We start from the raw sequence: 15,489 nt of genomic DNA on the forward strand, positions 1-15,489 counted from the left end.
TGTTATAAAAATGAACATAGTTGTTGATGAAAGTTTAAAAAGTTGAATTGAAATTAAACAGGCGAACTAAACACTTGGCAATTATTGTTGATAAAACTGTGTATTAGACTCTAGGAAAAATTGTGAAATAGTACCTTTTGTAGCACTGGTTTTGTGAACTAGTACCTTTATTGTTTATTTTTGTCAACTAGTACCTTTAAGTTGTGAAATCTTTTATTTGCAGTACCTTTACTAAATTTTCCGAGCAAAACAGTCAACATTCCGACGTTGACTCCTGATTTCCCACCAAATTTTGCGCGTGAGTTACACATCTAAGTTTAGAACCCCTCTCTCCCACTCGCCTAAAATATTACTCCCATTTAACTCAATCCCTTTCCCCAAAAACAAAAACCTTGACCACTATACTCAAAACTCTCCCATTCTCACCTGTTTTGTGGTCCACAAAGACAAAATGCAGTAACTTTCCATAGAAGTGACAGCTTACCAGAACAATCCAAAGGAAGAAAGAGACAGAGAGGAGAGAGAATGTGATAAGAGAGAGAATTTACTGAAAACGGATAGAGGTTGGTGAGAAAGTAAAGATGGGAGATGAAAGAGTGGGAAATTGGGGGGAAAATGGAGTTAAAAGAGGAGAGTGAGAACACGCTCCTTCAGAAGAAAAAAGGCCAAATTTGGTGGGAAATCAGAAGTCAACGTCGGAATGTTGACTGTTTTGCCCGGAAAATTTAGTAAAGGTACTGCAAATAAAAGATTTCACAACTTAAAGGTACTAGTTGACAAAAAAAAAACAATAAAGGTACTAGTTCACAAAACCAGTGCTACAAAAGGTACTATTTCACAATTTTTCCTAGACTCTAAGACAAATTTTAAACTGAAAAATTATATGTGGACTAATTCGTCTAATCACAAGGACAAAAGTATATTATACGTGGAATTTTCACTGGTACTCTAGAGATTTTACGAAATTCATGTGGTATTTGTGCGGTTTTGAAAATTCATTGGGTAACCTGAAATCACTTTAACCCCAACTTAATTTGTATATTGACCAACACTATGCGTCTATGTCAAAAAAGTCCTTTCATAGTGATATAAACTAGTCTTAATTGTGGCCTAAGTACATGAATAAGTTATTGCGGGTGTCTGATACCTTATACAAACTTAAGGGTACTCGATAAATTTTTGAAATTGCAAGGGTATCCCATAAATTTCGTAAAACCTCATGGTAGCTGATGGAAAAAAACTTAAAATAATATTATTATGGAAAATTGTCAATAAATACCATATTTTGCGCACTTTTTTGAAATAAATACCTAGGTTGTCTGAAATTTTATAGAAATACCAAGGTTGACCATTTTTTTTGGAATCACTATCTTACAAAAAACTTTAGTTTTGCTCTATTAGTGACACGTGAAATCACAATTTTAAACTTCTCCTACCACTACCGCTCCTAACACATGCAACACCCATCTTGCCACTGTTGCCATCACCATCACCTCTACCCATCCAAAAATCGACCCACCCACAACTACAAACAACTAAAAAACTACCACCACCTCCACTCACTCAAAAATCATCCCACCCCACCACCCTAACCAACTACGAAACCACCACCACCTCCACCCATCCACAATACTAACCAACTATGAAATCATCACTACCTCGTAATAGTGGTTAGGGGAGAGAAAGGGGTCGCAAGGGTTGTAAGTTTCGTGGGGTTTTGGTGGTGGTGGTGGTGGTATATGAGATTAATTGAAGGTAAGAAGGTAATTTCACATGCCACTAATGGAGCAAAACTAATGTTTTTGCTAAAATCTATTAAGTAATAGTGATTCTAAAAGAAATGGCAAAAAGTTGGTGTTTATGTAAAATTTCAAAAAACCTAGTATTTATTTCAAAAAAGTGCCCAAAGTTACAAAATTTCCTATTACTGTTTGGCTCTAGTGTTTGAGGTAGCGGTTAGCGGTTTGACAAGATTAAAACGTACTTCAGAAAATTATGAGTGTTTAGTAAGGTACTGGTTGTAGTAGCGGGTAGCAGTTGGAGTAAATTATGAATAGCGGTTGTGGAACGTTACTACAAGTAATGTTTGAGATTTAAAGGTAGCGGTCTAGCAAATAAATACTATATAATAACGTAAGGTAGATATTAACCAATGTTTTTTTTTATTTCTTTTTCCTTTTACTGTTTATCAATTGTTTTATTTTATGGCAATTCATGTTTATTTTACAATATCAGAAATGTAATTTAAATATTTATTTTAAAGATAAGATATTTTACAAGTATTTTAGTAAAATTGGTAATATAAAAATTTTTCAAGGGTTGAATATTTTCTTAGATTTATACATTTACTTGAGCAGCTAAAAAGTCGTATACTCCTTTTTGTGTAGCTTCTTCGAAAAAATAAATTTTGAATTTAACTATTGAACGAACATATGAAATTGTTGTAGTTCATTTCATATTAGAATAAATATTATTTATTGTCTTTTACAATTTCAACAGCTAATTTTTGCCAAACACTTGTAATTAAACAACTAATTTAATCGCTGCTCGCTGACAGCTACGAGTAGACAGCTAGCAGCTATCCTCAACAGCTACAACTACATATACTACAACCGCTAACCGCTACTAAAACGACTAGTTTTGCCATATATACCCTATATACCAAACATTAAAATTTGTAATTTGTAATCAACTAATAGAGTGAAAGTTTTGCAATTATAAAACAACGATGGAGTAGAAATTATGACGAAAAAAAGACCAAAAGAGTGAGAATTCCTGGTGACCCCCAGACCCGATATCTTTCGTCGTTCTTTCCTCTTTCTGGGCAAAAGCTCTTTGCTTCTCATCTTTGATCTGGTAAATTCCTTCACCTACCTTTTACAATTCATTTTTTATTTTTCTCAATCTTTGAATTCAAATTCGAATTCTATTATTTTCTGGAAAGTTATAATTTTCCGTTGATTCGCATAATTTCTTCATATACTCAATTATATGCTGTTATCATTTCAGGAACATTGCTGAATCCGCAATTCAATCGTTTTCTCATTGAATTGGCTCAATCAGAATCATTAACATCAAATTTTTGAAACGCAAAATCAAAACCTTTTGAAATTTGACAAGAATTTGGTTCAGTTGAGTTCTTTGAGTGCTTTTATTGACTGCAACTAGCTAGATTATTGTATGATTAGTACTGTTTTCTGACATTCTAGTTGAGAAAGAGAGAAAAAGAGAAAAAGAGAGAGAGAGAGAGATTATGGACAAAGTGAAGAGCTTGTTGGGCCAAAAGCCAAACCCTCAGCAACTGATGAGGGATTGGCAAAGGCGTCTTCGTCAGGAGACTCGCAATATCGATCGCCAAATCCGAGGCACGTCTTCGTTTTCTGTCTCCCATCTCCTTTTTGTGTAGTTTCTGCACTTGAGGATGAGGGATAATTTTGATCTTTATATCTGGATTTTGAAAATTCAGTGTTTTTCGGGTATTGATTATCTTTTGTTGGATTGATTTAGATATTCAGAGGGAAGAAAAGACTGTGCAGAAGGCAATTAGGGAAGCTGCCAAGAGAAATGACATGGGTTCTGCAAAGGTAATATAATTGTCAGTGTATTGTATCTTCGCTTTCTTGTTTGGAGTTGTTGAAGGGTGCATTGATGTTTGTTATGGAATGATCAAATATATGAGCTCATTATATACTCACATTTGTATGAAATCTTACAATTCTAGCTGAAAAAGAGAGAAAAAGGAACAGTTCTTTATGAAATGTGGGTTTGTATTTATAAGTAAGATGTCAATTGGAAGATTTGACAATGTGTACTTGTTCTTAGATTTTTTTTCTGTTGGGTGCTTTTTTAGGACCGAAGGAATTTTACCTATCTTGTGTAATGTATCAGGCTCTTGCTAAGGAAATTGTCACGTCAAGAAAAACTGTTAATCGTCTTTATGAGAATAAAGCTCAACTAAATTCAATCTCAATGCACCTTGGAGAAAGTGTTGGTACGATGAGGCTTCACACTTCTTCTTTCGTGATGTCTTTTCTACTCTTTTTTTTTTAAGGTTTTGTGTGTCTCCCTTCTTTTGCATTATTCTACTCAGTCTTTGGTTGAAGGTTTTAGTAACGGAATGGAATGGATGTTTATATGTGATACTACTAAAATTGAAAAGCTGTTTCGTTGAGCTTACTTGGATATGGAACCTCATACCAAGGGTTCTTATCCCCCTAAATCCCTTATCCACATGGATTGAGATCCCAAACCTTCCCCCTTTGAGTATGTGGTTCATTTCCATATCCATATCCATATCCATATTTTGAGTGAACCAAAAGTGGAAAAAAATAGTGTTCTGGATTTCCGTTGACACCTATTGTATTCCCATTTTCATACAATCTATTTGACTTATGTGAACCAAAAACCCCCTTAAATCAATGTAAAGTTAGTATGGGCGATTGACATGTCCGTCAATGACCAGCAGCAGTGTTATTTGGTTTTGTGTACCCTCTGCAGTTTCATCTTTTTGGTTTCATCTGTCTTGCAGCTGTTATTTTGCTTGTAACTTCACTCTTTCCTTCCATTGTCGATAATTTCTTTTTCCTTGTGGGAATGGACTGGTTTTGTACTTTCATCTGTTACCCCCATGAAATTCACTTGGCATCATTTTCTGACATTCTTTGCCTGATGAATCACTGCGTGATGATACTTTTGATTCTTTACTGTCCCGCCTATCCTTTTCTGGAATTATGTAACATATGTTATGCTATATATTTTCATATATGTCTCCTTTGGACATCTGATATTGCTTTCACATGTTATCTCAAATTTATGCACCAGTTTTAGGAAAAAAATAGCTGAGAAAGTATTTATAAAATCAAATGGGAATTCTAATTGTCATCCACTCTCTGAATAGTTTCTGACTTTATCTCGCACTTTGTATTGATTCAATCCCATATAGATAGGTCAATTGACCTAAAAAGAAGCTGGAAAACTCATCTAAAGCCGCAGTACAGATTTTGGCGGATGTTAATTGTTTTGAGTTGTGTGTGTCTCCTTCTTCAATGGGTCAGTCACAATATTTCTACACAGATTAGCAGTCACACTGGTCAAATTGGCAACTATTTTCTTCTATATCACTACTTTTTTTTTACTGCCTACTGTATATCTGCAGCATATGTTCTATGTTGCATTACTTTGTGTGCCCTAAGTTGTTCTGTTTCCTGTTTAACACCCCTCTTCTCATGTAATTAATTTCGGACCTTCATGCAGCTATTGCCCGGACTGTGGGTCATTTGCAAAAGAGTGCTGAGGTCATGAAACTTGTTAACAACCTCATGAAAGCTCCACAAATCGCTGTTACGATGCAAGAATTCAGCAAAGAGATGACCAAGGTATCTCCTTCTGGTTTTCTCCTCATGCCTGAACAATCAGGCTGAAAGCACCAATTGTCTTACCATTATGTTTTCAAGTCAACTTGTTCCTAGTGGGGATACACATCACGCTAAGAGTTTGTTTGGTTCATGATTTTCGAGCTCTAAGAAATGGAATAAATTACCAATTTCCTTTCTTTTTGTTTGGTTCATCCCCTCATCAATCAAGTACCATTACTTGGTGGTAATGGACTCCCCTCAAATTGTTACCCCCCCCCCCCCTCAAGTAACAAAATGCATTATTTGGTGGTAATGGTTACCATTCTATTTCCATTCCATGGCTTGAACAAACATCTAATAAAGGTAAACATTATTGTTACCCTTCCTCTCCTCTATTTGTTTCCATTCCCTTTCCATTCCAAACCTTGAACCAAACGACCCCTAAGAGTGTCTTTGGATAAGTGACTTTGGAGGGAAAAGGGAGGCAAAGGAAAAGAAAGGATTCATTTTCCCAGGTTTGAATGTGACGTGGCATGGGGAAGTGAAGGGAAGGGAATGGAATTGGAAGGATTTAATTTCGTTCCCCTCTTAAAAAACCAAACCCTACCATTATTGCATAGATTTGGACGGAGAATGAAGCTCACTCTTGCCTCCCCTACGTTTCCCTCCACGATTGCCATCCAAAAAAGTGGAAGGCTTGATGCATTTAGGGGTGTGCCTTTTGCTGTTGTTTATGAGGGAAGTACAAGTAAGAGATTAGGAATATATTTCAGTTGAGAAAAGCTGAAGTGGCATTGAAATTATTTTGGTCATCACATTGTCCCTTGTGTAACAAGAGATATATTGTTGTTGTTTCAATTTACTTATCTTGTTTCATTTTTGTAGGCAGGGGTAATTGAAGAGTTTGTTAATGAGACTCTTGATGATGCACTGGATTCTGAAGACATAGAAGAGGAGACAGAGGAAGAAGTTGACAAGGTCCTGACAGAGTTGGCCAGTGAGACTGCTGCACAACTTCCTGTTGCAGCAAGGAGAGAAAAGATTAAAACTCCTGCACAAAGCACGAGTGTAGAGGTATACCTGAAACTGCCCCTGAGTTTATCTTTTTGATACATAAGAAGCTAAAGATTTGGTTGCTTGGCTTTGTAGGATGAGGAACCAATTGCTGAAGGCGTAGATGAGGTGAAAGAAATGGAGGAGTTAAGGGAACGCCTAGCCAAAGTGAGATCATAAGATATCTCTTGGCCAAGAACTTGTACCCTAGATGAGCTTGGAGTCATGTAGAGAAATTCGGTTGCAAGAACTAATATTGTATAAGCTTCAAATCATGTAATATTATTTCAGATTACTTGATCATGGAAAACAATTTTGCTTTTCAACTTGGAGTACGGCTAAATAGCAAACAATTAATTACCAAACAAGAGAAAGGACAGGAAATGGGGCCACACAAGTGAAGTGCAATAACCAAAACGTCTTTTCTTTCTCTTGTTTGGTGACAAACTGTTACGTATTTAGCTGTTCTATTTTTAGCTGTTCTATTAACATAATTATATACGAGATAATAGGTTCACTGTGGTTTTTCCACACTTGTCAATGTTACCAGGCTTTGTTGTAAATAGTTCAGAACCAGGCTTTTGCATAATGGATTCAGTCATGTGCTACTTTTCTACTGTGGAATTCAATAAATCCTCCCAGTTTCTTGGTCGAGTGTGACGGGCTCTTTATAAGCAGCTTGTGTAAAACGTGATGACTACCTCCTCCATTGAATTCATTATAATGCTAAACTAATTATTATCTTGTTAATTTAAACACTCCTTGATATGATAGAACAATACCAATTAAATACTTTCAACAGTGAATTTGAGACGGAACTTCAGTGGATTATATAAATATTGTTTGCAAGAATACCAAGAACATTAGGTCCAAGCAATTATGAATGTACTGCAGCTAAATTTATCTAATCTACAGAACAAGAATATTGAAACTTGAAAGGAACAGAACTGGAACAAGAAGCTGCCTCAGTTCAGGGAAAGTGTCGACCTAATACAGTGAATCTTTACAAACACCACAATTCATCAGATCAAACGCTTAGGCTGTATTTTGTAAGGGTCTAAGGGATTCAATAAGGCAAAAAATTCCAAGATCGAGGGCTTCTGCAATTATGAACCAACGTTTCAAGCTCCGCTAGCAACATTCAGAGATTGTGGGGATTTATTTTCTGAGCTTGGAAGCACCCCTGGTTGACGATGATTTATTGCACATAAGAGCACCAATAGAATCCGATGCCTAGGAGAAAACAAGCATTATTAGATGAGCTAAAATAATATTTCACAGCTAATTTTCTTAGCATATCAATATCACAGCTAATTTTCTTAGCATATCAATATCACTAGAGCTGTAGCTCGGATCCCCAGTTGATATGTGAGAAAATGGAACTATTCACATTACATCAAGTCAGCAATAAGAGCACCCCATGTAAAAGCGCCGACTCCGTCAAAACAGAAACTAGAAAAACTCTCTGTCGACAGAGACTCACTAGTGTATATCTTTAGAAAAACAATCATTCGAATTTAGGGTGATATGGCAAGAAAATCTAGCCTCAGCGTGGAGAACATGAAGCTAAAGGTGGCACAAGACTGTTCTTAAGGCTGTAACCCACGTGTAATGCCAGCACCTAGTCATACAAAGAATCTGGGCACGGAGAAGGCTTTCAAGTATTATTGAAGATCATTAGTTAGCTTTTGAGGTATGCAAGGTAAAATCGGGTTTGGAAGCTCTTGCCATGCTATTCTTGGTGTAGATGACTCATGGATGTCATGAGTTCATGACTCATCCTCTCCCCCCCCCCCCCCCAAAAAAAAAAAAAAAAAAAAAAAGATATCTCATATCACAACATAGTGTGGAAATAAAAACCCCCACCCCCCCCAAAAAAAATTGATATCTCACATCACAACATAGTATGGAAATAACAACCCCCCCCCCCAAAAGGCCGCCTTAGGTTCCAGAATCCATTGACCCTCAGAGTGCTCAAAACACAGACTATTTGTGGCTTAAAATTTACCCAAATCTTCAAAGGAGGGTCCATGGAATATTTCCTCTTGTTGGACCAATCATAGTAGCCTCCAAGAGTAAAGAGCATAATGGGGATGTAAGAGTCATCGAAAAGCCCTTCACTTCCTCGTGGTCCAGTGCACCTACGGTTACAATGTGCTCAGAAAACAGTCAGTGAAGCTGTTCCGACGACTTATATAATTCACAGTTATGATTGCCCCGTCCCAAATTTTGTGACAGATATCAAAACCAATTTGGCAACTATCCATATTCCACAGGCCCTTATCATCCCAATGGCCCTTTGTACCTCAGCTTAGGCCCAAGGAGAAGAGTCCATCTGACAAGCTACGCATATGAGGTTCCTCGACCCAGCAACAAAAGTTGAAATGAAGAGTAGAAAGGCCTGTAGCTCGCCCAAGACCACTCCTACTCTAACATTATAATTTACATAGGTTACTCTAAGTCACAACTGTGATAAATCTTGACAGTTGACATAAAGTTGAGAAGGCCTTCCCGTGTCTCCTTGGGTCCCAAAATTTGACTAGAGATCCTGATATCTCGATGAACCTACAGTTGCTTGAAGGAAAAGCCTATAACTTTTGGCTTCGAGATCTAATTACATGTTACGTTGAATTAAAATATAATCAGTAAAGCTCTAGCCCATGGGATAGATTGTTAGCTATAATCAAAAGTCTCCATCCTATAAAATTGTTCACAGCCACTGCTCTCACACAAAAGCACATTACACAGCCAAAATATGCCACTAATCAAGGTAATTATATACTCCCTCCATTTACAAATAATTGTTACACTTCAATTCCTGGGAGAACCAAGGCAATTCTGAAAAAAGCAGGAGAGAAGTACAACAAAAGCATATCTATTTTTCGAAAATGTAAAAGAACCATTAAAATATTGGAGGGGAGAGAAAATGGAGTAGGTGGGAAGCTTTTGGTTGGATTAATAAAATGGGTAGTGGGACATATGAGGTAGAAAAGGATATAAAGTTGATCTGACATGTTACCATATAAGGATAAAGTGAAAGTGTAACAATTAAATAGAAGCGGTTTAAAGAGGAAAGTGTAACAATTTTAAAAAAAAGAGGTAGTATAAGCCAATAATTAATATGAAGGCAAACATGGAGTTGGGGAGGGTGATACTGAAGGAAAAATGATTTAGAATCAATATCTTTGAAATACAGTGTGAGATGTGAGTTACAACGAGGGAACTGCTCACACCCAGACATGAATAATTTAGTATTTAGTGATCAAGTATCAATAAGACCAAGAATCAGAACATTGCAACGGCTGATGGCAAGGTTCAATCTTTGAGTAGACTACCCTCGCAAATGTTTTCAGTACATAACCTGATAAGCTTGGTTCAATAAGATACATAACTGTTGAGTGATGATAGCATGTTGAAACTTCTCCTAAGTCCATGTCTGTCAGTACTCAGTACTTAGTACTTTTAAAATGTAGAAATATTAAGTTTGTACCAATACTCTACCAAAGAAAGTTAATAATTACAACAATGATTTGTAGAACTCTTGTTTCCATGATGTTCTTGCATGCTAAATCCTGCCTAATTGAACAAATAGATTAGATATCAGTTTTGGATACTTAGGCATAAGAAATTTGGTAGATGTGGTATTGACGTATTCTCCATTAAAACAACCCCATCGTTAGGGAAATTGTGCTAATATCTGATGGAGAAGGAACCATATCCGCTGAAGTATCAAGCTTTCTTGGAGAAAATAAAACAAACCACTTTATATTCTTCTCCCAGACTCAGACTGTATAAAGTTAGCTTGGTCTGAAGACAAACATAGCATTCTGTTTCACCTAATTTCCTTCAAGACCAAAACAGGTATCAACAGATTGGACATTTCCTTATACCTAAAAATAAGTAATTGCGACATGATTTTTTTCCTGCTGGCATTCTGTTTATTCATATTAAGAACCTATGCTGTCTCAATACAATAATTGCTAAGCAAAACAGCAATGCAATCAAACAACATTTCATGCGTGATCGGTTCTTCACCTGATTTAATATCACTTAAATACGAGGAAAAGCATGCAGACACATAGAGCTCACCAGATTTGGAGTTTGAGCACGTATCAAGGCTTTGACTGAATCAACTCTTCCACAGAGTTTTTATAACTGGAAATCAAATCCCTGGGATCACAGAATGCGTGTTAAATACAGCACAAAACCTAAATTCACATGCAGGAGAAGAAAGAGCATCATACCTCCTTTCATTAAGCAATCGCTCGCTTTCTTCCAGCTTGTGCTTTTGCCCTTCTACAGTCTGCAGGTCATTAAAGAACAAGCCAAAACCGACAAATTTTCAATTAAAAGGAAACAATCGGACCTTACAAACAATCAAGCTAATCAATTTAAGACAACAATAAAACAGAACACAGAGGAAACAAAACCATTTCTTGATTGAAGTAGCAATAGCTTTACCATGGCTTTTGAATTTATTTTTCCTGCAATAGAGTTCAAAAGCTGTTGGCACTTCTCAAAGCGGCTATTCAGCTCACCAATCTACAGTCAGAAGAAACACAAACACAAACAGAAACAGAAAGATACACCATTTAGCCAAATCCAATCTAGATAACACGATGCATCACAGGTTGCTAATGCCCCAAGATGCAATGAAAATTAAGCAGCTCAAAATGCAAACTGAAAAAAGATGGAGAGGGAGTGACCAAAGCCTCAGCATGCTGATCCCGGGTCCCGTTCTCAATTGCATCAGCTAGATTTTCCACCAACTGCAGTAGCAATTTAACTTAATCATAAATCTAATGTAACTCGCATGAGGGTTACGCTTCTCTTTAAATAGAAAGATTTTACATTTACGAGGTGGAAGTGAGAAGCAAGCGACTGATGCTGCTGCTGCTGTGTTGGTGATTGCAATTGCTGTTGCTGTGACTGTTGCGGGGACTGCTGCACTAATTGTTGTGGGGATTGCTGCACTAATTGTTGTGGGGATAGCTGCACTAATTGTTGCGGTTGCTGTTGTTGTTGTTGAGATGACTGCTGTTGAACTTGAGAAGGTTGCTGAAACTGTTGCTGTTGTTGAGGCGATTGCTGCACAAATTGCTGCTGAAACCTCTGGGTTTGCGGCTGAAATTGCTGCGGTTGCTGCTGCTGCTGTTGTTGAGGTGATTGTTGCACAAATTGCTGGTGTTGTTGGGGTGATGCATGAACAAACTGTTGTTGCGGTGAAGGATGAACAAACTGTTGTTGTTGTTGTTGCGGAGAAGGATGAACAAACTGTTGTTGCTGCTGCTGTTGCTGTGGCGAGGGATGAACAAACGGTTGTTGTAGATGTTGTTGTTGTTGTTGTTGGGGAGAAGGCTGAACAAATTGTTGTTGTTGTTGTTGGGGTGATTGTTGGATATACTGTTGGTGTTGTGGTGACTGAAATTGCTGTTGTTGATGATTATGAAGGCCAAATTGTTGCGATTGTTGTTGTATATGAAACTGTTGCTGTTGCTGGGGTTGAGAAGAGAGAAAGAGAGGATCTTGAGTGGAGGATGTAGATAAGTTGGAATGCGTAGGAATGTTGGGGATCATACTCCAGCTTCCTCCACCATATTGATGATGAGGATCCATGGCGTTTGCCTGCTCACATAAGGAGAATGAGAGAGGAAGAGAATGCCTTTATATTACCAAATACTAATGCTAGGACAATGGCAATTCTGATACATAGCTCTTGCTATGTATAGCAATAGAATGTAAAAAGCACACCAATTAACTTAAGATCTCCTCTAAAACATTTATTCCCTAATTTGCTAAAAGAAATCCAGATTTTGGGGGTTTAGTTCTCGGATACGCCACTGATATGGGCTCAAATAGCATCGAGCCGTTGTTATGTTTCAGCTTCTCCACAAAGTATCAGGTATCAAAAAAACATAAAATTGCCAACTCTTCACAAGCATATACTCTCTAGGCCATCCTAGTTCTCAACAAGACCATCCATCAGTTCAGATGGATGAATATAACAAAAACATGAGCATGTCTAGCAACAACATTAATACATCCTTCATTATAACCCAAGTATATACAGCTCCATCTAAAAACAATCCATATAACACAAAAAGCATAATAGTCCAATAAATCTTCCATTCAATTCATTGCAAAAATGAGAACAGTAAATCCTTGTTACTTCAACTTCCATTGTTATCCAATCAAGTGGAGCATCCAAGGCGGAACCCCAAATTATGGATTTTTTAAAAAATTGAGCAAGCCTCAAATACTAATCAATAAAATAACATAGATTCTTACTCAAGTATTGAATGCTAAACTACAAAGTTTAAATCTTTATACTTGCAATATATAGTAAATTAAGTTATAAACAAACCTTCAATTTTTTGGAATCGCCAAAAAAAATCCTTCAATTTCTTTCCTCGAAAAGTAACTCGAATTGATGCTGCAAATACAAATAATTCGAAGTCCAACTTTTAAATAGAAAACAAAACTGGAATGAGATTCGAAGTATGAAATGTATGATCTCTAATTTGTAATCTGTAGTATATAGAGAGAGATAATTCCCTTGTAATCGCAGCAAATTTCACTGATTGGAATTTGGAGGGTTATGGTTATAATCTTTTCTATATAGTGCTTATGTCAATTAGCAAAATCAGTTTATTAGATATGATGTAAATCATGATATTTTATTTTTTATTTGTGTTTTACATCATGTATCTTATGATGTTCTTTCTAATTTCTAGTGTAGTTTTTTTTTTTTTTCATTTTTCCATTTTTTTATCCCCTTATAATATATTAACTAGTGAGTGTCCCGGACGATGCCCCGGGTTGTTTCTTTTCGTAAATTTTTGTTTTGTGAGGAAAAATTGACGTCATAATTTGAAGAATACAAGAAATTGGAGTAAGAGTTTATGTCTATGACTATGATAGTCTATTATCATTACCATTAATGTGTTAGTTATCTAAATACTTGTGTAATATTTTAATGTAATATAATTACATACCTTATCATAATTTATTTTAAAATATTAAACAATGATGTTATGTTGGATCAATGGTTAAGCTTTCACTTTACCTTTCAAAGGTCATGTGTTCAATACTTTGTAATCACAAAACATTATTTTTTTAGTTGAGGGGTTTGGCATGAAAATAGAGCATTTACATTACAGCCTTAGAGGAGAGTGTCACATGGCACATACACATTCTTATGAACGTCTTTTAATATATTAGTATAGATGCCTCCGTCCCATATTATAGTGCTTGTTTCTCATTAAGATCCCACATGAATATGTTTTTTTTATATACAAATGAGAATATTCGGTCAAAGATTTTAAAGTTTGACCCACCAAAAATGAAGTAGGCACTATATTATGAGATGGGGGGAGTAAAACATACTTCCTCCGTCCCAAAATATAGTTCTCATTTCTATTTTGAGAGTCAAATTTTAAAAACTTTGACCAAATATTCTTACTACTGTATAGAAAAAAAAAAACATATTCATGAGGGATCTTGTTAGATTCGTCTCAATGTGTAAATTCGTAATATCAACTTTTTATATTTTTTACTAATAAGAAATAGAAGATATCGTAGGTCAAAAGTACGTCTTGGAGACTGTGCAAAATGAAATGGGAACTATATTTTGGGACGGATGGAGTATCTTTTATATATCATTTTTTGTGAGAAATAATATTTATAATTTTTCTGACAATTTAATAGCTTAATTTTTTATTTTTCAGCAAGATATAAAAAAAACAATTAAAAATCACAAAAATGAATAAAAATATTAAGATAGCATATAAAAAACATCATACTGATTAATAAGGTGTCAACTCAATTCAACAATTCAGTTATGATTATAATCAAACAGTTCATATCAATTCAGTTTGTACCAATTAAAATAATTAACAGTTCAGTTCAGTTAACAAACTTTTCAGTTCATTTCAGTTGCAATTTAAATCAGTTTTATCCAAACAGTTAAACCAACCAACGGTTGAATCCATAACTGTTAAAAAATTGTTGCGGTTATTTTCAGTTACGTTTCGGTTTATTTCATTTGTTGATGAAAATCACACAACTTCGTCGATAATCGCATTGGTTCGGATAGAAGTTAATCACATTCTTGTATTCGTTTGGGAAAAATTGAGCTTCGTATCGGGTTTTGGCCAGATGTTTTTCGGGTCCAGTTAAGAATTTACGCAACCAATAAGTGTTGTCGGGACTTCCGCAATTGCCTCGAAAAAAATAGTTGTACTTCATAAAAACGTATATGAAAGTGGCATCGATAAAAGTCTATTTTATTACTGATATATTCAATGACTTGGAATAAAACAAATTTATATAAGTCGATATTCAAACTTTTAGTTGTATGCAAATCATATCATATTTGGTTTAAAAAGGACGTCTCATATCAATATAAATTCTTATGAACTTCCTCAAAATACGAGTTAGACATTTCTTAAAAGCTGATTATATTAATGTCTTACTTTAACTGTAAAGGGCTTACTATAAGTCTATAACGATACTAGTCATTGAAGCTATATGCATCTGAAAACTAAAAACCTATAATCGACGTAAAATAAGTTAATATTATACCAGATCAAGGTATCTATGTGTTATAGTAAAATAGTTGAAAATCACTTTGCTTAATTTAAAGTAATATTAATGAACATATGTATAGGAACTTTATAAGTTCATATGTGATTGCTAGTATGATTGATTTCTACATGTTTTATGCCTGTGTATTAGAGCAGCTGTATCCTTGGTTGTGAAAATGGTGCAAACTCGAAATTCTGGTATGGATGGTGGTGAAAATGAAGCGTTGGTAGCATAACTTCAGAAATTGGAGGCTAGCTTGAAGTATGCCATAGAGGAGCTAAACAAGGAGGTGGGTGATGCTTGTTATGATAATAGTTTGAACATTGACAAAATGCTAAATCTATAGCTGAATTGAATGATTTAATGTCAGGATTATCATTGCAATTAACTAAAATAGTCTATAATAATCAAGCTAAGAATACCAATATGGGTAGTCCAGATTTCTCACACTTGAGCATTAATGGAACCCCCCCCCCTAATAGAAGTGAGATTGGGG

At 35.7% G+C, this 15,489-nt stretch overlaps 2 protein-coding genes across 5 annotated transcripts; one reads left to right on the forward strand and one right to left on the reverse strand.

Annotated features, from left to right (window-relative positions):
- Positions 1–2,696: 2,696 nt before the first annotated feature.
- On the forward strand, positions 2,697–6,956 carry LOC104899818 (vacuolar protein sorting-associated protein 24 homolog 1). 2 transcript variants are annotated; one of them, XM_048647918.2, is made up of 7 exons: positions 2,697–2,856; positions 3,210–3,365; positions 3,508–3,584; positions 3,889–3,991; positions 5,254–5,375; positions 6,240–6,428; positions 6,504–6,956. In XM_048647918.2, the coding sequence occupies exons 2-7, from the start codon at positions 3,254–3,256 to the stop codon at positions 6,585–6,587; spliced, it is 687 nt and encodes a 228-aa protein (XP_048503875.1). In that variant the 5' UTR covers positions 2,697–2,856; positions 3,210–3,253; the 3' UTR covers positions 6,588–6,956. The 2 variants fall into 2 exon arrangements, with proteins under 2 accessions (XP_048503875.1, XP_010685399.2); XM_010687097.4 differs by having other exon boundaries at positions 2,698–2,856; positions 3,010–3,365.
- A 257-nt stretch (positions 6,957–7,213) lies between these two features.
- On the reverse strand, positions 7,214–13,141 carry LOC104899819 (mediator of RNA polymerase II transcription subunit 9). 3 transcript variants are annotated; one of them, XM_010687099.4, is made up of 7 exons: positions 12,772–13,139; positions 11,259–12,032; positions 11,114–11,176; positions 10,869–10,949; positions 10,652–10,710; positions 10,497–10,577; positions 7,214–7,640 (listed from the first exon to the last, which is right to left on the reverse strand). In XM_010687099.4, exons 2-6 carry the CDS (start codon positions 12,021–12,023, stop codon positions 10,520–10,522), a joined length of 1,026 nt encoding a protein of 341 aa, XP_010685401.2. In that variant the 5' UTR covers positions 12,024–12,032; positions 12,772–13,139; the 3' UTR covers positions 7,214–7,640; positions 10,497–10,519. The 3 variants fall into 3 exon arrangements, with proteins under 3 accessions (XP_010685401.2, XP_057252138.1, XP_048503870.1); XM_057396155.1 differs by lacking the exon at positions 7,214–7,640 and adding an exon at positions 9,876–10,243 and having other exon boundaries at positions 12,772–13,141; XM_048647913.2 differs by lacking the exon at positions 7,214–7,640 and adding an exon at positions 9,876–10,251 and having other exon boundaries at positions 12,772–13,141.
- Between the last annotated feature and the right edge of the window lie 2,348 nt (positions 13,142–15,489).

Source organism: Beta vulgaris, chromosome 7 (assembly GCF_026745355.1).
Source record: "Beta vulgaris subsp. vulgaris cultivar EL10 chromosome 7, EL10.2, whole genome shotgun sequence".
Taxonomy (NCBI): Eukaryota; Viridiplantae; Streptophyta; class Magnoliopsida; order Caryophyllales; family Amaranthaceae; genus Beta; species Beta vulgaris.

Coding starts and splice junctions, on each gene's coding strand:
- LOC104899819 (XM_010687099.4), bottom strand. CDS start 12,023: ATGGATCCTCATCATCAATATGGTGGAGGAAGCTGGAGTATGATCCCC. Junction 10,711..10,868: donor AAATAAATTCAAAAGCCATG/GTAAAGCTATTG, acceptor AATGACCTGCAG/ACTGTAGAAGGGCAAAAGCA. Junction 10,578..10,651: donor CGATTGCTTAATGAAAGGAG/GTATGATGCTCT, acceptor CTGTGATCCCAG/GGATTTGATTTCCAGTTATA.
- LOC104899818 (XM_048647918.2), top strand. CDS start 3,254: ATGGACAAAGTGAAGAGCTTGTTGGGCCAAAAGCCAAACCCTCAGCAA. Junction 3,366..3,507: donor TATCGATCGCCAAATCCGAG/GCACGTCTTCGT, acceptor GGATTGATTTAG/ATATTCAGAGGGAAGAAAAG. Junction 5,376..6,239: donor TCAGCAAAGAGATGACCAAG/GTATCTCCTTCT, acceptor TCATTTTTGTAG/GCAGGGGTAATTGAAGAGTT.